Raw genomic sequence first — 26,995 nt, forward strand, 5'->3', positions numbered from 1 at the left:
ATTATAGCAGAAAATATTCCTGAGATTAAATTATATGACTGAGAAACTATAACACCCTCCAAACTGTAGGGAAGGCGATTTCACAAAGATAAAATTTGTTATCGGGAATGTGTAATTTCTTAAAGCAGCAGAATATATAGTGATTGTCAGAGTAGATTTCTTTTGCCATCAATCAAAAGTTGTCAGAGAGCTAGCATACTCCAACTAATCCCTCAAGCTATTAGACAAATTTGTTTTTAGTTTGGATAGAGGTCTCTGCTTGATCAAAATTAGCTATATGATAAATGTCACTTATTTTAACTGAGTATGTAGTAATTTACTGAATTTTTTTCTCTAATAAATAACAGGATATTTATTTTGAGAGAAAAGAGAAAGCTTTCACTTGTATATCTCTTCCCTCATTCATTCATCCCCTAACTATGTTCTTTTACTAAAAAATAACCTCTGACCTCTAAAACTATGGACCAATTTTTCCTCTGGCCAAATAAAACATAGCAAAACAGATTTTTTCACTCAAAATATAACTGACCTGTATTATAAAGAGACCTTCCATTAATATCCATTGTTTTTAAGGTGTAGTGTCACGGACCATGTACTAAACAGTTATAAATGGTTTCCATTTATGTGCTGTTACTTATGTAGCCAGGCTATTTATTATGCTAATATTTCATCATAAGTTTGATATGTGTCACTAACAGAATAATATATATCACTGGAGCTGTCACTAACAGATGTCCATTTCATTTGTCTCACACTGTGTTCTTGTTATGCCATGGCTTGTCATATTCGTACATTGTGTAACAATACAACAAATTGTTCTAAACCCTTTCTAACCCTAATGATTAATTTTCTTAACCAATTTTATTTTCAAATTTATTTCTAAACCCTTTCTAACCCTAATAATTAATTTTCTTATCCATTCTTTTTATCAAATGTTCTAAACCCTTTGTAACTCTAATAATTTATTTTGCTTGCTATTTTTTTTTCGATTTTTTGTATATACAAAAAAGTTTTATTTATGCAAGTAATGCATGATTATTTGTGCTAATTTTAGTATAATGTTTCATGTAATTGTAGGATTTAGTACATATATTATACAAATTATATATGTTACAATTTTATTTATAGAATGGATGAAAAAATATGATTTACGAGGCTTTCCATAAATTACCATTTTTACAAACATGTAAACCAAACACCATAAGTCATATCAAACAAAACCATATATATAAAACCTTTTGCAAATTCTAATTTATAATTAAGTGACAGGACAAAAAAAGTTTGTCATCGGAAATTATTGAAAGACCAAGAAGTTAATCCTTATGAGAAAAGCTTTCAACAAATTTCATTATTTTTATTTAAACAAATCACTTCTCAATACACTTGGCATGCTCCAAAACCTTTTAAGTTTAATGCTGTTTACTCATGCAGCTAACCTGCTTTTAAACTTTAGGATGGGGACAGTGAAGAATTCCTTATTCTCTAAGACTATGATGGCAGAATAATTATGCAGTTCATTCCATTCCATCATTTGAATGCAGGATGTATATTTAGTTTAAGAGGTGTGTTTTGTTATGTCAATAAAACATTATACCTGACCTAAATTGCATTGTTTACAACTTTTACCTTTGCTTTATTATTTTAATTTTTATAACTTTATTACTTGTGAAAAATCAACAGAATTAGAACTTATTCAGTACATTGCCCTTTTAAACAATCTTGGGATATTTCTACTTTAATTTTTCGTAAAATAGAAGTTCGAGTTCGTCCATGTGTTTTAACTAAAAAAAAAATATCATTTGCAATTGAAAAAAAAAATAATTTGGAGACAATTTTCTGTAAAAAATAATATTTGATTATTTTTTTTCTTGTATAAACCAATTTTCTTATCTCTGACAATCTACCATTTTGTTTTATGAATAAACAATTCTTGAACAAAAATAATTTTCCCCAGTTCCTGAAATGAACAATTGCATTGATTTGTGCCAATCACGCCACGGCAAGGGCTATTCTAAATGCCATATCTAACTACCATGGGTTGCTAAGATGTAATCAATATACAGTCCTTGCTTTATGCTATGAGGAAATTATGATACTTGAAAATATGGAAGAAAACTTGAGTGCAATTCAATTCAGTCAAGTCCAACGTGCTGAGCTTATAAGTAGGAAAACGCATCTTTTATCTTAAATGAAAAGTCGATGATAAATTGGACAAAATTCAATTACTGCCATCTGCAGTTAAACAAATTTAATAAAACATATTTAATTTCATATTTTACAAAAACTGTTTTGTTTGGGGGATAACCTTATCAAAGTCCAAGACAGTTATCTCCCCTTAATGTTGAAAATAGATCTCTGATTAAATTTTGTGTTGAAAGATAAATAACGAAAAAAGAATAATTATATTCTGTCAGAAGACGGAAATGTTATATTTTTGGCATTCTGGATACCCCCAAACATACTTTTTGATAAAGTCATTAAATATCTCAGATTTCTAGATCATTGGTCTGTGTATAACAAAAACATGCATGGTCAGTTGATAGCAGAGCTGGCCAGAGTAATGCATAGACTGCAAACAATGCCATTAAGCGGTAATCTATACCAGTTAATGACATATCTGAACTTTTCCTATCTTTTCGCCTATCTTTTAGCTGCATTATATTCAAAGAGGTTTATTTCTGCAAAATAAATTAGGCTTGACTATTCCTTCGAGTTCATTATCACATACTTCTGAACTTTACTTGAAGTGCATAGTTTTGATAAATCTCCGTTCAATAATTTTCAGAAACATACTGATTTGATTTCGGCAAGACTTTTCTAATTATACTATTCTAGAATTTTGAACACTTTAGATAAATTCCTATCTTTAACCAAGTAGGAAATCTGAACGGCTCAGTTTCCTATTAAATTTGCTAAAATGTCTTTAATTTGCAGAAATCAATGGGCAATTTTGGCTGTTATTAAAGAGAAAACAAGTAAAATTCCAGGGTTTAATTATGACTGTGGCCGATCCAGTTATAAACACAGTGGGACACTAATGGGATACACTATGGACAATAAACACACAAATTGAATGTAGCTGTGTAAGGTTTTAATCACAGTGTACATTTCACTCATCATATTTCACAGTAACATAATAGGTCACCAAAAAATATTGTTGACTCATCAATGAAAAAAAAAAATATGACAGGACCAAAAATAGTAACCTAGCTGTTTCATATAACATCATGTCAACTGAAACCACCCAGTTACAACTTTTACCATAATAAATTTTTTGAAACTTGAAGCTATAATTTTGTACCTTGGCTACTTTTTTTGGAAAAGATGTTTCACCTCACCCTGTTGAAAACTTTTACAAGTTTAAATTTTAGAAATTTGAGGCTATATTTTTGTTTTCTGACTATATTTTGGAAAGGCTGTTTCACCTCAGCCTGTTGAAAAATTTGTGTGTTAAAATAAATGAGACCATTAAAACACATTCTGTACGAGAACTGATGTGAATAATAAATACACTTGATGATGTTTCGACATTAACCTATGAATAATTTTGTTTTCATTCTATCTAACTTTGGGTTTTTCTATACATGAAGGTCAAAGACTTTCAATATGTTTCATGTTTTCTTTTTTGAGAATTTACAAACAGATATGTTCAGTACATAAAAAACAAGAGATGCACGCTCTTCCATGACAAAGTCTTGTAAGGTCCCAACAATCCAACATGTCCGTTGTTCTGAACATTTTACTTCCTTAGCTAATGAGGGACAATCCTAAGAGAATTCACCTTTCAAGGAAATCATAGTCTATATTAATTTCTAGGAAAAGGATAATTTTTATAGGATCCTATACACATCACCAAATTGTTTAGGTAATGTAAACAAGTGTGTTAAATTCCATGACATTCTGGTTGGAAACAAAAACCATGGACGCTCCAGTTGGAAACAAACAACAGCTGCTGTTTAAACTTCCATTCGATAAGATATAAAAATTTACAAAAAAATACACATGAAAAATAATAAAGAAGTAAATCCATTGCATGAAACTGCAAGTCGGGAGAAAATGTAACTAGCATCATAATAAAATAATACTTATTTTATAGGACAAGAAATAAAATTTTACGAGTTGTCATTTTCATTGACGATAAATCATTCCTTAAAAAACTTTGTTTATCGAAATAATTCAGCCATTAAAAGATGGTGAAATGAAGCATACATCGGAGGGTTGGAAGTAAATCCCTTACGGATGCGGTATAATTAATTCCTCTTGGGCAATTTCAGAACCATTTACCATTGAGTAACAAGCGATGTTAGTTTTCACTTGGGCATTAATTTTATTTTATACACAAACATTTCATTGAATAGCCAACTAAATCCTGCTTTTATGGCGTTGAAAGTGTGCATACTAAAAAAGACGAACTTAACAAAAATCCCTTAACTGGCTTTAAAATGTGTGACTGCCATGAATAACAATGAGGGGATTTAACTTCCATAGCCAAAAGAATTACATTTTCAAATATTTGCTATTTGTCAAAGTTGGATTAAGAATCATAAGGTGGAAGGTTAAAATGTTTTTACATTATTTTCTGATTTGATGACAAAAAGAGATAATATGGCATAAAAATGTCAAACATTAGCAGAAAACAAACAAAAGGCTCATCCACTGAAGACACTTTAATAGTCCAGAAATTAAATTTTCCATTTCTATACATAAATGTGAGATTTTTTAATGTCGTGAATGGAGTATTATGAATTGAACATTTTATTCAATATAAAAGTTAAATATTATTAATGTTTTATAGTCCTGTTGGTTTAACAACTGTATAAAGGTGTACATTTTACTACAAAGCATAGTAATAGTATTAGATTCCTTCAGACCCAGGAACCAGATGACAGCTGTTTTTGTATGATCAGCATGCATAAATATGCAGACAAAATCATGAATGGAAATTACAAGTTTACAACTGAATACCCCTATTTCTGAATGAGAAGCGTGAGAGAATATACTTTACATTAGGAAAGGGACATAGATATATAGGTGCAACTGCACCTATGAGTGTCCAGGCTTGATTTTATGCTTGAGGAAGGGGGAGGGCATATAACTTGAAAATTTTACGCTAAATGTTTTCTGACTACTGTAGATAAATTAAAAGTATCCATGAAACAGCAAGTCAGCAAACAAACAAAACAGGTGAAACAAAACATAAATGTGAAAACGTAAGGGGTATTTTAATCACTTTTGTTTATTACTTTATAGTCATGTATTATAACACTATTTGTAGAAATTAAATGTTTACTGCCTTTACAGTGTTATCTTGAGTCTGATAATAGAATAAACCCTGTCCCGTGGGCTAGTGCATGCAAATATTAGCCTTATTATCACATAATCGCTCTTGTTGACAGATATATTTATTTTCTTAGCTATCAAAATATGAAATTATTTGCTGTTATGCATTTAATGCACAATGGATATATCCCCACCCTTAATAACGTAGACAAAAACGGTATTATGATCTTTTCCTTCTACAAAACAATTGGACGGGACTGAAATTCCATTGCCACAGCTACAACTTCAAAGCTGGTAGAAATATGATGACGTTTATCTATGGAAAGGACGATGGAAATCAAAACCTAAAGTAAACAAGACAAAAACTCAAAGAAATAACAATCATGTAGTCTTTAATCCTACGGCCGAGAAAAGCGTAATCTAAATATAAATCCATTTAAGCCTTAGAAAAAGATAAAAAGCGCTTTATCATATAAAATGGGCATTTTGACAAACTAAATTTTTGGACTTTCTTAGATGTCTATTACAACCGATTTTGTCAAATCTCTAATCGATTTTAAAGGGAATTCAGATCTAAATGACACTTGTGGTATCTCATACTGGAATTATTAACAGGCTCGCCAAAATTTTGAGTAGTCTAAAGCCTTCGATGAACAAAGATATATCTCTTATGACAGACCCTGCATATTCTCACAACTTGGGAGGTACAACTTCAAAAAAATTGGACAAAGATTTTTCCAAAAAAGTATAATAATATGGATGGTTATAACCTTAATTGATATAGTTAAACAATTCTGAAGAAATACAATAAGGTTCAGTATGAATGATAAACGACCAACAGACTCCATATTTAATGAACTCTTTTAAATATCCATAAAAGCAAAATACCCTTTTTTTAGCTGGTTCAAGGATAATTTGAACATAATGGGGTAGAATTAATTGAACGCAAGTTATTTTCACTTAATTTATAAAAGGAATATTAAATTTTTCCGTCACCGAAAAGACCTCGGATCTCTTATTGAGAAATATTCTAATTAATTGAGAACGGTGTTAGGTTCTGGGTCGTGAAATACTTTATTATTTTTTAGAGATAGATATCAGATAAAGCTCAGTACGTAGATGATTACACACGAACAATGTCGCCATACATATAAAGTCAAAAGAAGGATGGGCAGTGTCACCAAAGTAAGGGTCTTCAATTTATGAACCTTTTCAAATATGTAATAGTTAAATAAAGCAAAAAATCGTAGCCTATTCAATCTGATATCATTCATATCTACCCCTGGCTTAACACAGAGGTTTAATAGTCGGCTATTATTAGGATTCTAAACTTGGAATGAAACATGTGCCCCCTGTTATAATACCAAACAAATTAACAAATCTAGATCTTTTCCAAATGATTTGATTAAAGATATGCCGCCTTCATTATTGCAAAAGAAAAGACAATGTTATTACAATTGTTGAGACGATATTGAACATTTTCTAATCACACGCCAAGAAATCATTATGTTTATTTCCAATCGGCCGATTGTATTAAATAGCACATTTACTTTTTCTCTGCTGTGTTTGCTACTTATTGGCATTCTTCAGCTCACTTCCCCCTGTTAATGTGGACCTGCAGCTTACATTTCCGCCTGCCGATCTCAATGTTTATAGATTAAGCATTTACACACAATACCAAATTAGCTTTAATTCGTATAGGACATACTCCAAGCATAAGGAGGTACTGTCAATAATGCTATGTGGTCAGTCTTCCAGAAAACATCGGAACAAAAAAACACAATTTGCGGACTAACTGGACCGATAAAGACATTAACCAAGTCAATGTAAAAAAATATCCATGACAAATTTCTATGTTTGGCGAAAGGAAAATTAAGTTGTAATACACCAATTTGAATGTAATCGTCATAAATGGTTGCTGTAGTAAGAATACGTTGTAATAGAAACAATTGTTACCAGTTGGGGATAGAGAAATCGCTATTCTGTAACCATTCATTGGAAACGTCTATTGAATTTCTTATATTCACTAAACAGTATTGTAATATAGAAAGTCTAATTTCAAAGAACTAGGGAGTTAAATGAGAAAATTAAATCACTGAGTGGTGAAATAAAATTAGAACTAACAATGGCTATTGTTATCGTCTAATATGTAAAAAGCTAATATTGAAGATCAATGTCAACAGCTTACAGACAAAATTTAATTAGCTCCTGGATTAATTCCTCTCTAATTATCTCTTAAGAAATTATGTTCTAACCCGGCAAACTCATTTGGAAAATCTCGGCACAATCAATGAATTCTATACCCTTTTCTGGGGGTTAATGACACAATTTCCTTATGTCGATACCAGATTGCAGTTGTATCAGACTAACAGGTCACTTGTTCATAGATTGGATAGATATTACGAAGAAAAGAAAAAAACAACCGGAAGTTGAAACTCAGAAGAAAAACTTTTCATTTCTTCGAAATTGGAATCAAAATTTAGGTTTTTACGATTTTACACTGAAAACTCAAAACAGACCACCTTTCCCCAACCCATTTATTATTTATATGAAAAAATTATCCATTACCGAAAAAATGGAGATGAAATGTTGTGTGTTTCATTTAAAATCCATTGAGAAAATGAGCAAGTAAGACTTTTAACCCAGTATCTTGGGTGGCAAGATGAAATAGAATGCTATCTTTTTCATGTGGGTACATTTAGTAACATATTATATAACATTACTTAGTGAATGTGCACTATATATTACTTGTAAACATGTGAGGCCGATTCAATTTGATCCACATATAAATTGTTTTGAGAGGAAAAGTGCCTTGGTAATACCTATTTCTAGCACCTGTCTACCAACTAAAAGCAGAATTACTATTACCAACTAGATAAAACTAAAGACGGCTGTCACTGAGAGCGTCTTCAATTCTTTCCACGGCCAATTACTATTTACCAATTAAGTTAATGATTTTTTTCTTATTAACTGAGATTATTAAGATTCTGAATTCCTCCCCATTTCATGGCACTGCAAATGTTTTTAGGAAGTTACGAAAATTAATTTCAATATGACCCACTCAAACAGAGTGCAAAGCTATTTGGATATGATGTTCGATTGAGAATGCTAAGCCATTAGTATGATCTGTCAGAACGAAAAACCTAAACAAAACTCGAGGCTGACTTGGTTTTATTAATTAATTAGACTACCAGGATTGCTAAAACTGCAAACCATACTTCATTTAACACTGATAATTTTAAAACGTTATCAAAAATTAAAATATTGAAGCAGTTAAAACAACTCTGCATGATAGAATTGAAAAAAAAATATTAATCAAGGTCTCAAATTATGTTCTTGCAGGTTCAAATTAAATTTAATGAATGTAAAAATAAATTCAACGTGTTTAAGTAACATGCTGCATAGCATGCCAGATGTTTAACCAATCAAAATCAATATAAACCAATACACAACCTGTCCTAGACAGCAGACATGTATTTGTGAACAATTTTAATTATTTGCTATGACCAAAACACAAAATGCACTTTTACAAGATTGCTGAAACAAGAGTTACCCATATATGTAACTCACAGAACTAAAGAACTTTTCACATACCTTGCACTAGAAAGAAGTTGGAACCAATCATGAGTTGATATCCTCAAAGTTACTTTCGTCACCTTTTCGTTAATTTTGTTAATTAAGGGTCAAAGGTCTAAAGCAAAACCCCATTCGTTTGAGGTTAACATGGACCAAGCAGGGAAAAACTATTACACATGACAGACTTGTGGAGCTCAATGAGCCGAAGCATTTATGTTACAAAATTTCTGGTAGTTCTGAGGTAACCAGACCAAATTTCTTAAAAAATCTGTAGGAGGTAGGAAAAATATTCAAAGCCTCATTTCAACGGGGGAGGGGATAACTTAGCTCGTTTAAATTGACTTACCTAACTCACTTGTATTATCTGCAATCTGTGAGGAATTTGTATTGGACTGACTAGTGGTTATGGGCGTGTCACCCGACCGTGAGGACTGGGTATCATCTGTTTGGTTAAACATATTCGTTGACGGAGGTCGCTGTAACAGAAATAAAAAAATATCTATGAAAATATCAATTAGAAAAATGCATTCAAAATGAAGGTCGTTAATCAATTAAGTTCATGAAGCGTGGTTTTATGTTCATCATATCAGGTTGAAATCCATATTCAATAATTTTTTCTTGATTTCTCTCAGTTATAGCACAGATGAATCACGTAGTTGCTTGAACAAAAAAGATATGCATAAAAAAATAATCAGAAACTATCATATTCTCGTTAAAGTTGATGTAATGATGCAAATTATAATTCTGATAATTTTTTACATAAGACTTTTTCAACCTTGCACATCCAGGCATTTTAGCTGCCATAAATTCTACGACTTATTTGCCTCTGACAGACTTTTATGCTCAATTGTCGGTTATAATGAAATAAAATTGACTATCAATGTTTGTTTAATGTAAATATTTTAAAAAGTCCTATCATTTTATTAAAATGTGTGAGGTGAGCCAGGACTCTTACATTTTAATATGTAGTTTGATTTAAACAGTTTAGGGCCCTCAGGTTTTCACAACCTATTCATGGCCTATTAATAACATCTTATATTAAACTAAAATAAAAATAAAACCAGCACAGCGAAGATAATGAGGGGGGTTTGACACAAATTGTGCCTGTTAGACCTGGGATCAATGAACAAATTTATACCAACAAGTGTTAAGAATGCATATAAATATAAGGTATTCATGTGTAGTGTGCCGTTGGATGAATAGCCGGATTTGAAGTTTTCTTCTGTCAACAGATTTTGTAAGGGATACTCTTAAATGTTTGTGATTTGCAATTCAAAAAGTCGCTAATGTTTTCAGATTAATTCTTCTTTCTGGTGAAGTACCAAGTCTTGGCTATTGTAACGATAAATTCATTAGCATTTACTCACGGCCAATATTTGCAGACTGTGCATACTTCGTATATACACAATCGTACCTGTGAATTTCACAGTCACAGATAAATTGAAAAATATCTCCCATAAAGAAAAGACGAATAAATAGAAACTTTTTTTTTTACCGGCAGCTGTGTGATCTTCAAGTATACTAAAAACTCTTACAAATGCCTTCTTCTCCTATAATGACCCCCGAGATGGATACTTGATGAAATATTCATATTTCATAACATGTGTTCCAAAAATAAAAAAATAAAAACTTGATACCAGGTGCAATCATTTGAATTTCTATAGTGTTTTCAATTATTATATTCGTGTAAACCAAAATGGTGTATAAAAACAAGTACCCCTCATTCTGTTATACAATAGAGTGTATCATTATTACATAAAGAGTAATGAAACTGCTAAAAATTCATGGTCTTGACCCCTTTTTAATGGGAACATGTGCTGTTAGTACTTCCATGTGGTAGCACTAACATTTTCATGCAAAAAATTGATACAGTTATGTTTATAAAAAAATATTCTATTATCTAAATCATGTTTCTTTGGCATGCTTTAAAATTGACAATGAAATGGTTTGATTGCTTTAAATAGGGTAGACAACTTGTACAAATAATTAAAACAGTTGGCAACTTGAAGGTCAATAATAAATTGGGGTGTCTTTTGGTTAGGGGATAGAAATTCTATTTTTACATTTCTTGTGTCTCATAAATAACTTCCATGTGTCTATAAATAAAGTTCGGGTCTAAACTACAGATTTTAAATTTGATAAATATTAAAGTACATTTTAAACTGGTCAGAATCAAAGGCCTTAAAACTTAATCAAAACATATCTGATATCCCATTACGTGTTAAAATTCATCTCCTTTGACTTATTGCAGAAACTATAGATGACTTAGGTGTATTGGGTTCGACTTAATTACCTTCAATGGTGAAATATGGTCAGAAAACTAACAGACCTTCCCTTACAAATCAGCAAGTCTTCGAATGGTGTAAAACATGAATTAACTTTGGGGACATGAATCCTGTCATGTCAACAAGCACTCAGCCCAAATTACCTGCCATAATGCCAAATTACTCAAACATGAAACTTAATATTTCTGCCTCAATTCTTAACAAGAATTGTTCATTGTAAAAGTACGGTTCTACATAGAGGAAAATCCTCGATAGACAGGTTTTTATTTTTGTTTAGATATAGATCATTAAACAATAAAATTAGGGTACCATGTGTATTATTATGGATATCCTCCTAAAAATTCTATCAAGGAGAAGATCCTAATTGAAAAATTATGTAAATTAAATCAAGTAAAATTTTAAAATGTTTTTTATTTTTTCCGTAACGATTTTTAATTGATTTAAGATTGTCTTATTCTATATTTCTGGTGTTTTACAATCAAAAAGGAAGGCAATATCAGATTAAAATTAATTTACAAAGACAAAATCCTGCTGATTTGTTATAAATACTATAAATTAACAGTGGGAGGTCAGACAAAATCTTATCATCTTCTTTATATTCAAGATTATTTTAAGAGGATCAATAAATATATTCGGTCTAAATGTTAAAATCTTAGTACCTCTCCATTAAATGTGCATTGAAATGGCAAAAGTTTTTAGATCTATTAAAATTAGAGTTAATAGGAACTTTCTTCGTGTCACGAACTAAGAGCTTTTACAATGTATAAAGATAACGGCAAAAATAGAAAATAGCTTGGAAAATTTAAGAAATGCGTGTAATCAAACTAAGATGTATAGATTATTCAGGTTACATCCAGTCTGGTTAAATATAAATAATTAAACAAGTTTCTTTTCACCCTAGTAATCATTTATGTTACTGTTTCTTCAAAATTAATGGTGAAATAAAAACCTGAAAATATTTTTTTTATTTTCAAATAATGATTTGTTTTTCTTGTTTAATCAATAAAGAACCCAATCAACTCTTAAAAAGATTGCTTCTTCTCAGGACATGAAGGATATTTCCAGTAATGTCTATTAGTATAAGGTTACACTCATTTTGTTTTTTCCAGGCTCCTATAGCTGTGGGTCTTATCAGGTGAATTGTGGTTCCAAATACCCAACACAAGACTGAACACCTTTGAATATAGACATGTGTGTATTGTTTGTCATTGTATGGTGACCTTTGAGTGTCATTTTTGACCATGTTCTGTTGACAAGTTTCTGTCTCAATTTTGAATATCATGCATCTCCTTTTATATTTACATGTGTAAAAGGTTATCACTAAACAAATCAATCTTCAGTTTATCTTTGAATCATTCTTAAGAGTTGAGACATCAAATGACTAGAAAGCTTGTTATGATGAAGAGTAGCAATTCAAGCACCCTTTTTTAATTCATAATACTGTTTTATTTTGTTGCATGTGCATTACATAAATTTTGTATTAATCTGTGCATGCTCTTTTATTATTTAGTCATCTTAGGTTTTCTGAGAAAAGCAGAAATACCAAGAATGTTCATACATGCTTTCAGTGAGCTTGTTGATATATGGTGTTCCTTAGCTTGTTGTCCCTGTCATAATTTTAACTGATTGATCGATTGATGGCTATTTAATGTCCAGTGACATGTATTACATGCATATTCATGATGATAACATGCTAATGAAATATACATAAACTCACTAATGAAATATACATAAACTCTGTGTTCTACTTTCTTGACAGACCTGGGTCAAATATTTCACCCCACACAGAAACATGATTCCTACTCCCACCATACCAGTCATATTGCTCTCGTTTTAAATCATAAATGACCATGTCCTTGGGAGCGAAGAATTCAAGGAGCAGGGAATACCACTGTTTAAGATTTTGGGTATCAAACCCCATAGCACCCTGTCGATGGATATTCTTTTGTTATTACCTTAGTTAATAATGTGCAACCACGAATATATCTTTGTAATTTTTTTTTTAAACTTTTGCGCCTTTTAATAAACTGGTATGAATCAAGCTAAAAAATATTGTGATAAAATTCTCTGAACCAAGTGATTAATATCTGAAAACAGGGGTCTACGACGGCTAGAAACTGTAACAAAATAGCAGTTTTATCATGGGATTTGCTACATAGTAATTTCATAATTGATTTGTGGAGTCATTGATTTAACCAAGAAAGAAAGTCTGAGACATAAATGTGCAGGACAACATCTAAAATTGTGACGTACCGATACATGTATATATTTCACAGTGAAACGGTCTAATTGTAAAGTTCATGATACATGTACATTTATGATGAATTGGGCTGAGAAATAGACCTTGTAAAAAATGTTTGGTGTTGCCTTTAAGGACATTCTTAGACCTTGTAATGATTGAATCTCCATGACAAATCAAGCTAAATTCCTCAAATTAGTACTTTAAGTATTCCTATATTTTCTAGGCTATTAATAGGTTGATGTAAGGTTTTCTTCAATTTTTGGTTTTTTGTCATCTATTTCTGGATGTTTTTTTGTGTTTTTCTTCACTTGTGTTTCTTTTTTAGCATTGTCTGGTTGTTCCTCCTCTTTGTTTCTGGGGGTATCTTGTCATAACAGATTAGTAAAATGTTAACCCAATATCACATGACCTTGATGGAAAACTGACCTTCGAATAATTTCCATATACACTCTAGCTCTGGTATATTTCTGATTGAACAAAGAAATAATACTTTATAATTACTATCTTGTCCTTAACGAACACTTTACGTGGCAGAAGATGTGACTTGCATTTAATCTTCATAGCGTACAATGAATAAACACAGAATTCATGAATACTTAAGCATGAATTGTACAAAAATATTTGTAGGTAATTTTTAAAGACGTTCTCTAAGGTGTTTGTTAGGAGATCGAGTTAAGATATGTGTCTACATACTTGATTTTAACTAATCGATTAATAAGAAGGTAAATCTTTACCCATCAAAAATACTATCGGGAAATGATCTTGATCTTTCATACAGCTATTATTTTATACGCCAGATATAAATCCCATTTTGAAAAAGAGGATCATTTAAAACTTGAAGAATATTCATGTTTATTGTGATCTATCGTCACGATAATTTGACAATATTTGATCTGATTATCAGGCGATTTTCTGATAATCAGAGAACTGGGACAGGTTGATTGTCGAGGTGTACAACTATCTCATGTTCAGCTCTAAACGATCAGGCGATAATGTAAGTTCTTGTCAACGTATCTAATTTGGCAATAATACAACTATTGGGGAAGATCTTTAACTATCTTCTATTAAATACTTAATTGATCTTAATCTAACCATATTTGCTGATTAAGAGGAACAAAAACAATCCAACATAAGAATTCATTCAGTCATAATAATATACAAGCCCCATGCACACTGTGCCAATTAAACAAACTGATCTAATTAATAATTCAACATTTAATAATTAGAGTATGCTTAATTTTTATACTGTCCGAAAAACAGATATACTATTTATGCTTATCATTGCTGGTTGACAAGAACAATCTTGCTTAGTTTCAAACTGAATGCCTCTATAACCTTAAACAGAAGTCATCATACTAAACTGTATCAACCTTCAAATTTTACAAATGAACAGGATCCCTACGTTGCTGATTAGCAACTTCCCCAAACAATGTTTAAGCAAACTTACTTCCCTTGTTTCAAAAACTATACATCATAATATGAACAAACTCTCTTAACCACAAGCAACTTAAAACATACTCCAGTGTTTAAACCTCCATTTTTTACAACTGTCAGTACAGGATTCCAAAATTGATGAGCACATTTATCTAAGCAAACAACCACATACTATCATATGTCTAAGCAAACTAACTCCCCCAGTTTTAAAAAGTTTTCTTCAAAAGTCTAAACGAACTTTCGTACACCACATCAAAGCAAACTAAAACATTCTCCAGTGTTTCATAGATAGACCAACATGGTAGAAAAGCAGATAAGTATTTAATGGTCATTATACGATTAAGATTACGTTCCTAGTCATAACTACTGGTCCTACATAGATTTATAGCCATGTGATATTAAAGCCCTGTAGAAGCTGTGGAAGATGGCACTCGAAGAGCTTGTGAATCACAATTATTGACAAACTCTATACCCTGGACGATACATCACACAATATCAATCTGGACGTTTTCCAATATTTAATATAACTGATGTAAAAATGGCACCATATGTATATACAGCTAGGCAAAACTGAGCTGGATTAATACTCTTAGTGCTATATATTTCAATATAACGATATAGAATAGTTGTTTTTTCCCCTGTACTGTTATTAATGAGATAGTATATCTTGGAAACAAGTTTTTTTAAGATGACAAGGGAATATATAAATTTCATTCAAAGAAATTATACCGATATTGCTTGAATAAATATTGACTTTAATTAATAAATTAACCTTTTTTACTAATTTACACCTTAAGGGTTTATTTTCATTTTACGATACAATTACTGTACATGTAAATGAACTACATCATTAGTTGATAATAATGAAATATGATTGATTGATTGATTTTTGCTTATTTTCCAATGGTAAATATTTCATCGAAACTTTCAGTGGTAAATGTTTGGTTGACATTTCCAGTGGCAAATATTTCACAGATTTCAAATAAATATGACATTACTTATAAGAAAACAAGTTAAGAAGTTCTTACATCTTAAGATCTGCTATTTCACTGTTCATTCATTCCAAAGTTAATATCGTACTGAGCAGAAATGTTGGAATGTAACTATATTGAGCGGACTGACATTGTCTAAACTCTACCATTAATCTGTTTACATTCGGTGCAATATCTTTTTCAATTTCTATTTCTGTCCAAAATAAACCCCCAAAACAAACAATATGACATTTTATCACTTTTTTTCATCTCTTCAATAAATGCTGAAGTCTGTCTGCAATACAGTAAAAATTTTGAATTTTGACCACTCCAACCCCTTATTGAGTCTGGATCAAGCAGGAGAATGGCTATCTAAAGTTTGGAATTTTGACCTCTCCAACCCCTTATTGAGCCTCGATTAGCAGGAGAATGGCTATCTAAAGTGCAGACAGTAAAAGGCTGAGAGACCTCAGCTCTCTCAGATAACATTTGATCAGCCTATGTTTGATATAATTATGCTACATAAGTGGTTTTATATCGCATAATTTCATCAAAAAAGAATTCAATTTTAGCTAATGTCCTAGCAATGCCTCTATTCCTATATAGTTTATCCATTTGCGATAACAGTTCGCTTGCAAAGAACTAACATTCAAGAGTAAAATGTTTCTATACAATTAATGCAAATATACCAAAATGGAAAATTGAATTTATCTCCGATTCAATCTAAATATTGAAATTGTCAATCTCTCCAAAAGCCTTTGCTTTCATATTCTAATACAATATCTATGAAAAGTGATATCTTTGAATGTTTGGGAAACAACTAATTCAAAACATCCAGAAAACCCAATATGTCACATTGTGACTCGACTCTCCTATTATAATATTTAAAAAAATCAACGTTATCCAACTACCGAAAATCAATATGTTGTCCAGATTACACAACATTCGACTGCAAATGCTCCGAATTCATAATGGTCGATGGCAAGGAGTCTAACTCTAAATTAACTTGACCTCCGTTAGAACAACTGATCCGCAGCAATAATAACATTTTCATTAAAGCATACAAACAATAAGACGATAGAAATCTGAGGGCAAAATAATAATTGTGTTTGTAATGCGGAACTTTCCTCTCCGTCTTATCAGAAAAACATGATGGATGGGTCCGGTAAAAATTGCAAATACCATGCTAAATCAGTTTGGCATTTCTATATCGAATATATGAAACATAAAATTAGGTTATGGTCATTAAATTTATGGGCATTATATCACAATAACATTTTTTCATGTCAATGGATAAGGATTCGTGTCACCTTTTAAAAATCATTGCTTTTTTAACAAATTTTATCAATTTGTTAAATTTTTTTGACATTTTTAGAGCATTAAATGGCCTTGTTAACATAACAAAGACCGACCACCCAATCTATTTGTAGTCAAAGAATGAAAAGTGACCAAGGCTTTAACCCTTAATCCGAGGAACATCTGGGACACATTGTATTAAGGAGATTTTAAAAAAGAAAACATCTTCGTCTATTGTAAGAAAAACCAACAAAACAAGGAGCGATTTTGTATCCTCTGACGATTATATTCCGGGAGAAGTTTATAGCGGCTATACACAACAGCTGCCGAACTCATAATCAAACACATCTGTACAGTGTTTTTTTTTGCTTGATCATTGTATACATAATTATCATCCTTTTTCAGTTTTAAGTTTTGTTTCATACCTGCATTAGACACTTAAAAGAATTATTCCTAAAATCCACAAACAATAAAAAGCGTGCATTAAATGTTATAATTCTAGTTAAATGTTTTGAGGAGAAGCAGTTTCGGTTTATTGACAGTGAATGCTGATATTCACCACAAGGCAAATGAAATTAACGTGGTGTAAGGTTTACTACCTAGGTTTATTGCCCCTGCTATTTTATGTTTCACTACTTTTTTTAGTTAACAATCCTATGTCAGATACTTATTTCCCCATCTGTATTATATGTCTTCACATAAAAGTGCCAAGTTGGCAATGCATGTATTAAGATCTGTGGTAAATACACATAACTTTTAATTTTACTACTAGAGCCTCAATAACATGTAAACTTGGTACTTAAAGCTACAATTAACTTGCCTGTGAATGTGTCATTTTTATTTAACAATTATTATTATAGCTTTTAGAGGCTTATGTAAATTGAAAACGTTAATCGTTAATCGGTAAGACCTGTCTTAACCTAAAACTGGCCATTTAAATAGAATGTCTTCTCTTAAAGCTCAAAGGTCAAAGTTAAAGATCCTGAAAAGATTTGGTAACTTTTTTCTCATCTTGAGTCAGTTATTACTCTCAAAATTTTTAAAGTGGTAATATTCTCAAAACTTTCTCTATGATTCATATTGTCGTGTTTACAAATTGACTTGTGTGGTGTTACACTATAGCTTTGCCATTTATATACATACCAATGTGAAAGACGATACTACACAAAAATATACCCAGTCAATGGCTGGAGGCAATTCTAAATACCACTGAAATTTATGTTTATATCCATCAAAATTATACCATTGACAAATTGTGGATAAAAATCCATACAAATTTGTCTGACAGCTTTGACTTAGCATTTCAAAAGTAAACAAAAATACTTGTCCACAAAAATAACCTTATTTCTGTCTGTAATAAAATTATGCCACTTTCAATAAAAAATATAATTTTTAACAATGATTAGATTTATTCTTACTTCATGATACATATATAACAGAGTCATTAAAATAATGATATACAAAATTTTACAACATAACAAAATCCTAAAATTCTGACCAAACCAAGTCTTCATCTCAATTTCAGAAGTTAAAAAAATATTATAATTTGTTGGATTGCTGTCTAACAGATTGTTTGTTACATACATCTTTCCTTGCATGCATAAAGTAAATACGTAAGATTTGAAAAATAAAAACAGAAAAAAACTTTTCAATTTACTCGATTCATGCTTTCAATTTGAGTTGGACCAAAATTTGCAAGGATCAAAACTTGGTTTGGTCTATTCAATATGGCACAATGTTAAATGTCTGATTACACAGACTTTAGTCCAAATACAACCAGTTTGCTTTGAGATTTCATTATTCTACAATGCAATGATCAGACAATTAAAATGTATGGCACATGTAAAGAAAGCATTAAAATTATTCTTAACCTTGGATTTCAATTTATTTTTTAGCACTTTTGGTCTAAATGGAATTCTCTCCCCTTTAGAAAAAATATAATAAATATTAGCAAAGAAAAAAAAAGTTTTTACTTCATAAATTTTCATAATTTTGTCATTATCAATGATTCATTGGTCGATTAATGAAAATACATGAATATGTTGTTGGATTGTTGTGTCCTTAAAACTTATCTAAGCTACAAACAATTTTTAAAAAAATAGGGAATTATCATAAAATAGCCATAATTCTACCTACTTTACTTATCTATTGCCTCTCAAAGTTTGAAAAGCTTAAAAAAAATTATTTAAAACTGAATGAATCAATTAATATAATAAATGAGAAAATTAAATATTTATATGACGTTTAAATAACTGGTCCATACGAATCTGATCATTGATAACAAGAACTTTGGAAGTTCTGACATAAAATACAATCATCTGATGAGGCAAGACAAAATAAAATATATATTTACATGTAATAAACAAATACCGCCAGTACTTGTACTACATGGAGGGAATGTACCGCAACAGTTTCTCGTCAACTTGGTCCTAGGCCACAAGATAAAATGTTTGTGAGTACTGGCTCCTCATGTAAAGTTTATAATGCCACAGCAGAACTCTTAAAAGTGAACCAGTATGCTTGAACTGGTTTTCCATTTTTCAATTTCTAAATACCAGTATATAAGAGAATTTAAAATGTGGAAGGTCATTTATACAATAATTTATCTGCCATTATATGAAACTGTTTAACTTGTCATACCAATATATTAAATTTTCCAAAACAAAACATTGAATGTGTCTTTGTCTTTCTGCAATATTAAATTTGTAAAAACAAAAAAACGTAAAATTTGCCATATACCAGAAACATTTTTTCTTGGGCTGACTAACATTTATATAAATAGCACCTATAACCAAAAGCATTTTCATGCAAAACCTACATATAGATATTGTAACTAACAAAACTTATTTAATAAAATTAAGACATACAAATAAGAACACGCACATAAGAAAATTGTAATTTTTTTTTCAATTTTGTTCACGGAATAATTTGTTTAAATTTCAAACTAACAGATTCAAATGACTAGAAACGAAGCAAAAAAATTTCAGATTCAAAAATCAAATTTCATTTATTTATCAAGGAAACTCCACCCTAATGTTACAAGAAAAATAGATTTCTATACCTGGGCCATTAAACCGATTGGTGTTACGAAAATAACCCTTACCTTTATTGATAATATTTATTAAGAATAAACTCTTTACAAATAAAAATAATGCATAACTGCAGATATTTCCGTGTGACAATCAGCAACAATCAATTGCAGACCAGGGGCTGTAATAACTCTACTTGATGTCAGATTCTAAACATGAAGACTATCGTCTTGGCAAGATAATAGGAAATCTAGGTGATAAATTGGAAACAATCTTCTTCCACTAGTTTCTATATTAAATTTGGTTCTCATCTAACCGAAGGTGTGTGCCTCATGTTAATTTAATAAAAGATAAACAGGCTCGGTTTGAAAACAAAATTGTTCCAGTAATTAAAATTAATCTATATTAATGATAGTCGTTGCGTCAAATGACATAATAGGGAAAATGTGGCGCAGACTTAAAATTAGAAAAAAAATACAATTTTCAGGATTAAATTTGAAAAAAAAAAATCTTTTTTCAACATCATCGAAAAAACAATATGTAAATTAATGTTCAATTCATTAACATTACACAGAACAACAAAATAATGAGATTCTGTCAATTTAAAGTCCACCAAGAGTTGTCTTCTCCTTAACTGGTGTCTGTATCACAGGGTCCAGCATCCTCTACTGCGTATTGTGTAGACTAGGCACCATAGTAAACTTGCATAAGTCTGGATAGTCCCCCTTCCTGGACTGTTCTGTTATGCACGGCATCCCCATGAGTTAGACATCGAGGAAAACATTTGGCCCTGTCAACAGAGAAAACCAGAGCAGGGATGAGATTACGCTAATAAAAGTTTGTAAATTTGTCGTTTTTTGACAACTTGATATACTTTTACAAATTTTTTAATTATAAAAAGCCAAATTGGAAAAAAAAACCAAAAAAAAACAATTCTATTGACTGTAAGTAATATAACGTATATATAGACGCGATATGGACAAAAAAAAGCCATATATATGATAAAAGCTAAGGGAACTTGAAGCGGAAAACATATATATATAAAATTCCTGCTTTGGTTTTCTCTCGGAATTCCTTTCTAGGGAACAATAAATGCAAATCTACTGTACACAAGCTTAAGGAGGTTAACACTGCCACCAAAAAACAAAAAATACACACAACAAAAAGGGTTAATCAAAAGATTTGGTTAATGTTCCTGAAATCACAATACAGTCAAGAAAATTGTATTTTTAGAAACAAAATTATTATGACAAATCTAACCTCGCTTTCCCGTTGCATTCCTATGTAAATAAACATAGTATGTCAGTTAGGATGAGCGAGATAACAGAAACGCTGTACTTTGTATAACATTCAACTTAATATTACAAAAAATTTACAAGTTAGTATTTTTCTACTGATAACAATACACAAAAAAAAATTAAGTGGCATAATTTCTTCTTGATAAAAAAAACTGTACAAAAGTATTTTAGTGGCATATCATTTTACAGACAAAAATAAAAACAGTATGTATATGTTAAAAACTTGACCCAATTTTGTGTTTAACAACATACTTTTCACAGCAAAAAATAACACAACAGTTATATTAAAAACTTTACTTAATTTCCTGTTTTAAGAAATGGCAAACTGGTGGCATTTCCTTCCCCCCAAAAAAAGTATGAAATTAAAAATGGATAACAAAATTCTTAGATTTATTCGTTATGTTTTAGATTCAAGTTCCAATAGCTTATGTCATGAATTTTTATTGTCACTTTATAATACACTACAATAGTATTCAAGTGGCTAACATCCATACACTACTTCAGGACTGAAGAAATTATTTCCTATATTCACAAGTACTTTTAATTTCATTTTCCGAGTACATCAAAAGTAATACCGCAACTTCTTGGTAATTTTGATATTTTTTCGTTCGTCAAATCCTTCTAATCCGTTTAACTCTTTACAAAAGAGATGGAGGATTTCAAAATAAACATTATGCTGCCAAAAAATTGAGCAGTCCTATAAACTTGGTTAAGTTGCTAAAGTCTTGTGCAAATGAAACTTTTTCTGTGATATCGATTGGTATATTTCTACGGTCTTTTGAAGTTTCGTAGGTGGTTAAATCACTTCTTCACACACGAGTCTTAAAATTTTACCGTAAAGTAGTATGCCTAGAGTGAAACAACCCATGGAACAATGTCATACCCGAAATTACACAGAAACGATGACCTTTGTGGCCCTTATTCAGGTTGTAGGGGGTAAAAATAGGAATAAAATTTGCATATTAGCTTTAATGTTTAATCTTAGTTTAATCCCACACAAATAAGGGCAACCTCGATCAGGATGCGATGACGGTGCATTATCTATTGCACACAGTGGTCAACATTTTTTTTAAACAATGACGCAAAGGATATGATTTACATGCAAAACAAACAATAAGGAAAGAGAGATATTTCTTACGGGCAATTTTAATTGTCCTCTTGACAAGGAATTCATTTTTCTAACAAGGAAACAAACACACGTTTTAAAGATAGACGGATTAAAGAGGCAAACGTCAAACATATTGTTTAAAATTGTCAATCCTAACAAAAACAACAATTACTACAAAATAGACGTCTTCAATTGCACTTACTATTGTGAATGGCAATTTGTTGTAAAAATTAATGAATTTGACAAATGAATACTCAATTACATTTATTACAATTGTTGTGGAACCAATGGTACTCCATATAAAATAGAATTACACAGCCAACAAATAAACCATAAAAATCACAATGAAATCTGTCCCCAGGGTGACGATGTCATAGCTCTATTGTTATCGTTAGCGACACACAAAAAGACATTCTCGTCTCCTCTAATCACATCTTATACACCCAGGGAGCACGCTGCGAAAGTACGCCTAAAATTAGCCTTTTTGGGTTTAGTCCCTTAATCAGCATATGTTTCTAATTTCTATGGTAATCTCATGCTTTCTAGCTTTTAATTTTAAAAAGAAATGTCAGCAAAACAAATGTACTCAAGCAGAAAAGCTAGTTATATGCAGCTTAGTCAATTAGTCATGGTGAAAGCTAAAGCAAAAATAAATACAACATGCAGGAAATAAAAAAAAAAAAACGAGAAAGAAAATACAATAGCTATGGTGTAAAGCATATAAAAGTCGACCCATTATAATCAACTCAAAAAATAAAGAATTGAATGTAATTGCAAATCTAATTTTTTTGCAAGAATGTCTGTTCATTATAAAGCTGATATTAAATAAATTTACATTGAAAAAAAGGCAAACACTTTAGAAGGAAGTGAAAAAGGTAGAAGATTATTGGATTTAGTATTCAAGGGAAGGAGAAATTAAGACTTTTACTTTCACGTATCACAACTGATTTAACTCAAGCTTAATAAGATTATTATGGAATAGAAAGTGTTGATTTTATCCTACTAAATCTATAACTCGCCCATTATTTGATTTAAGTATTATCGTTCCAAGTGGTCATTGGAGAACTTCCTTTCTGTGCTTACACTTTACGGTCCCGTACAATACGTTTTTTCATTGCTCTTTTCACCAGTATGCCATCTACATTCAAACTCTCCATTAACTTCAAGTACAGGAGAATCTAAATTAGATTTTCCTCACCAACCAGGACAATCTTTCCACGTTAAAGAAGAAAAGATCTTTTTTCTTTGAAACCAATACAATATTTAGTTGCCATTGGTAATTACCACGCACAGAAAACGGTGCATGAGGGACTAAAGAAATGAAATTTGCAATATTAAAGATTCAATCTCCTTAGCAACCGAGCATTTGGTTCTGACATTTTCATCCTTTTGCGTTAACTTGACAAAAGAAAAGGCTAATCATACTCATTTATACAATTCAACGCAAAAAAACAACCATATTTGTAAAATTCCGCATCTGATGCTTTTTCACTTAAATTATGACACTTCCTTTTAATCAATTCATCAATCAAATCAAAACACCTCGCACTAAACAATAGGGAGAAAAAACTTCAATTCATACAAAAATTGATTAAAGTAAAATCTGTAGTCATGGTATACTGGTATTGGAAATTTGTGAAAAAATAAATATTGTGTCTGGAATCAACTTTCAAGAGAATTCTCTGACAAGGAAACAGACTAATTAAAATTCAATTATCTCCCTTTTATTAAATTTATATCTTTTAACATTTGTGTTTTTAATTTATTGAAATGTATTTGAAAACTTTTCGAAAAAAAGATATGTAAAGAATTTTTACCTCAACTTTTTAGATAACCAGCCAAAATTCGAAAAAGATGGCAGTGTCATTTTGACCTATTGACTCTGGCCCATGATGAAACTTTAGTGATATGTTTGCACATATATTCTCTCCTAATCCAAAGTCATTAATGCCATCTCTCAGTAGAGCGGAGCCTACATCCATAAAAAATATTACACCTGCCGATTTCACATCACTATCAAAACCTTAGTAACACGAAACCCAAACAAATCTATTATCTAAATCTAATATCAAAATTACCTGCCAATTTATTCTTTTTTAAATTAATTATTGCTTTTTAATGATGTGAATTAAAAATGATACCTTTTTGGAAAATTGAAATAAATATTTTATATTTGGATTGGACATAGCTATATCAGGAATTGATTTCTATTTTTAATTTGTTAAGGTGGAAAGTGATAAGTTTGAAAATGGATGAAATATGAAACTTTTAATTAATTATATAGTTGTAGAAATTACAACAATCAAGAAAATTGCAAATGGGAATATTTTAACACAAGATTATTATGATTTAACAATGAAAATTACCATTTTTATTGTTACTGTCAACACACATTACATCTCCAATAAAAAATTATAAAACACACCAAATTTAATGAGAAAAATTAAAATCAATTTAGCATCTGGAGTTATTCAATATTAAAAATAAGATAAATAAAATTGTTTACAAAGTTACAATTTTGCTACAAGGGGACAAAAACTCTTCGGGTTTATTTGTTTTTCCATAATTGCATATTCTGGCAATTTTATGAACAGGAAACTAGATTTTATCTCTCCCTATGGTCATTTCAATGAGATGACCATAAAAGAATTTGTACCTTTAGGGATCGTAATGACATTTGACACTTTAATCCACAAATATAATTCAACTTATAACAAGATATTTTAAATTCTCCTTACTATTAATTTTCCCCATGAATATCCCCCCTTATCTAAAGTCACAATCAACTGAGAAAGTTAAAATGACCACTCCATAATGTGATTTTGATGAGGCCACTTCTGTTTTCAATTCAAATCACAACTTTTAACCACTATTCTATTTCCTGTTGACCTTCAGAGCACATATCAAAATAATAAAGCCCAAAAATTCCATCAAAAAAGCAGCAACATACTTTAAAAAAAAAATGTCAAAATAGATGGAATATTTTTAAAGAGATGAAAACAACTCTCACTTTTTCTGTTTGAGTTTTTGATAAAGATTGAAAACATCCCACAGTTGTCTTGATTATGTTTATTATATTTTGGAGGTTTTTTTTTATTTTTTATTTTATAAATAGATTATTGATTTAAGAATAAAAATTTAGAAGGTTTATAAATTTAGCAGAAATTACTGCATTTAATATTTTTTTGATTATTTTCAAATGATTTCTTTATTGAAAAGAGTTTTATATGAACTAAATCACAACTTCATTGTAACAAATGTAATAATATTAGTCAAATTAAATTATACACTGTGTTTACAAATGATACACAATGTTATAAATTGTAAATCTTTTCATTTCTTTGTTTTAAAATATCAATATTTTGAACTAAAAAAAGTTCCAAAATACTGAAATGTTAATAGAACAGTCCTCAGTATTTTGGAAAGGGGGTAGAGTCTCAAATATTTTGAAAAAAGTGTATAGTCATTTATATTTTGAAAAGGGGATAGGTATGGAGGGATGATGATTCTGTCGTTTCACTTTCCGTATAATTGTGTATTAGTTAGCAGGGGTAAAAAATATTATTCTGTCTGGGATGGGGATGGAGAGGGGTGCTGTAGGGTTGATACCTTCTTGCCCATTTCTGATGTAAAATAAAATTATTTGGTCTTACCTGATCGACAACTGGGTCTGAAGGGTCCGTAGGATCCGAACTAGATTTTGATGTAGTACTACCTCCTTCACGGTCATCTATAACCAAGTCTATTGGCATTTTTCCTTTTAAACAACTAATATATCTATGGCAAAAATTGTCACATAGTTCATGCACCTGAAAATGAAAAAAAAAAATCAACAATTATATAATTCTGTTAATATTTGTCCTATACTAATTTACGATTTTTATCAGTAAAGGAAATGTCTAATAAACTTTATTTACATTCATTTGTTAAATATTTACATTGAAGAAAGGAGATTTAGAACTTATCTCTGCTTTTTACCGAGGTTAAAGATAGGGTCAGATTGTGTCCCACATTCCATATTATCTAGGCTTACTAACATGTTCTCTCTGATAAGTTTATTTTTGGTCCTTATTCATCAAATTTCTTTACAAATAAATAATACAGTTAAAAATGGTCAAGTAGATATATATAATCGTACGCTTACCTTTTCTAATTCCAATAAGTGAAATCGCAAAACTTGAATGGCCTGAATCATCTGAAATGTTAGACAAAAAAAAAAGATTTAAAAAAAGAAATCTTTTATTTGAAAAAAATATCATAGTAGTTATTAAGTGGAATCAAAGTCCATTTAAAATGTGTTTAAAAATAAGATTGAATATACTTAGAAATTTAAATTATAATTTTTCTTAGTAGAATTGGATATTTTAGTATAAACAATTATTTCCTGATAAAAGGAAATTCCATAGAGATAGAGAAAATTACTGACAATAATTCTGTAAACATACTTAGTGAAACTTTTAATCAAGTTTAGCAAGA

The 26,995-nt window shown here is 30.5% G+C and overlaps 1 protein-coding gene across 4 annotated transcripts in view; it reads right to left on the reverse strand.

The window, feature by feature from the left end:
- Nucleotides 1–26,995, reverse strand: part of LOC143069060 (homeobox protein Meis1-like) — a 66,114-nt gene that overhangs the window by 25,217 nt on the left and 13,902 nt on the right. For all 4 annotated transcript variants that reach the window (XM_076243493.1, XM_076243494.1, XM_076243491.1 and 1 more), the window contains 3 exons: nucleotides 26,664–26,714; nucleotides 26,173–26,328; nucleotides 9,203–9,332 (listed from right to left, as the gene is read on the reverse strand). In XM_076243493.1, coding sequence (XP_076099608.1) covers nucleotides 9,203–9,332; nucleotides 26,173–26,328; nucleotides 26,664–26,714 — 337 coding nt within the window. The remainder of the gene's footprint in view (nucleotides 1–9,202; nucleotides 9,333–26,172; nucleotides 26,329–26,663; nucleotides 26,715–26,995) is intronic.

Source organism: Mytilus galloprovincialis, chromosome 3, assembly GCF_965363235.1.
Source record: "Mytilus galloprovincialis chromosome 3, xbMytGall1.hap1.1, whole genome shotgun sequence".
In the NCBI taxonomy this organism is placed as follows: Eukaryota; Metazoa; Mollusca; class Bivalvia; order Mytilida; family Mytilidae; genus Mytilus; species Mytilus galloprovincialis.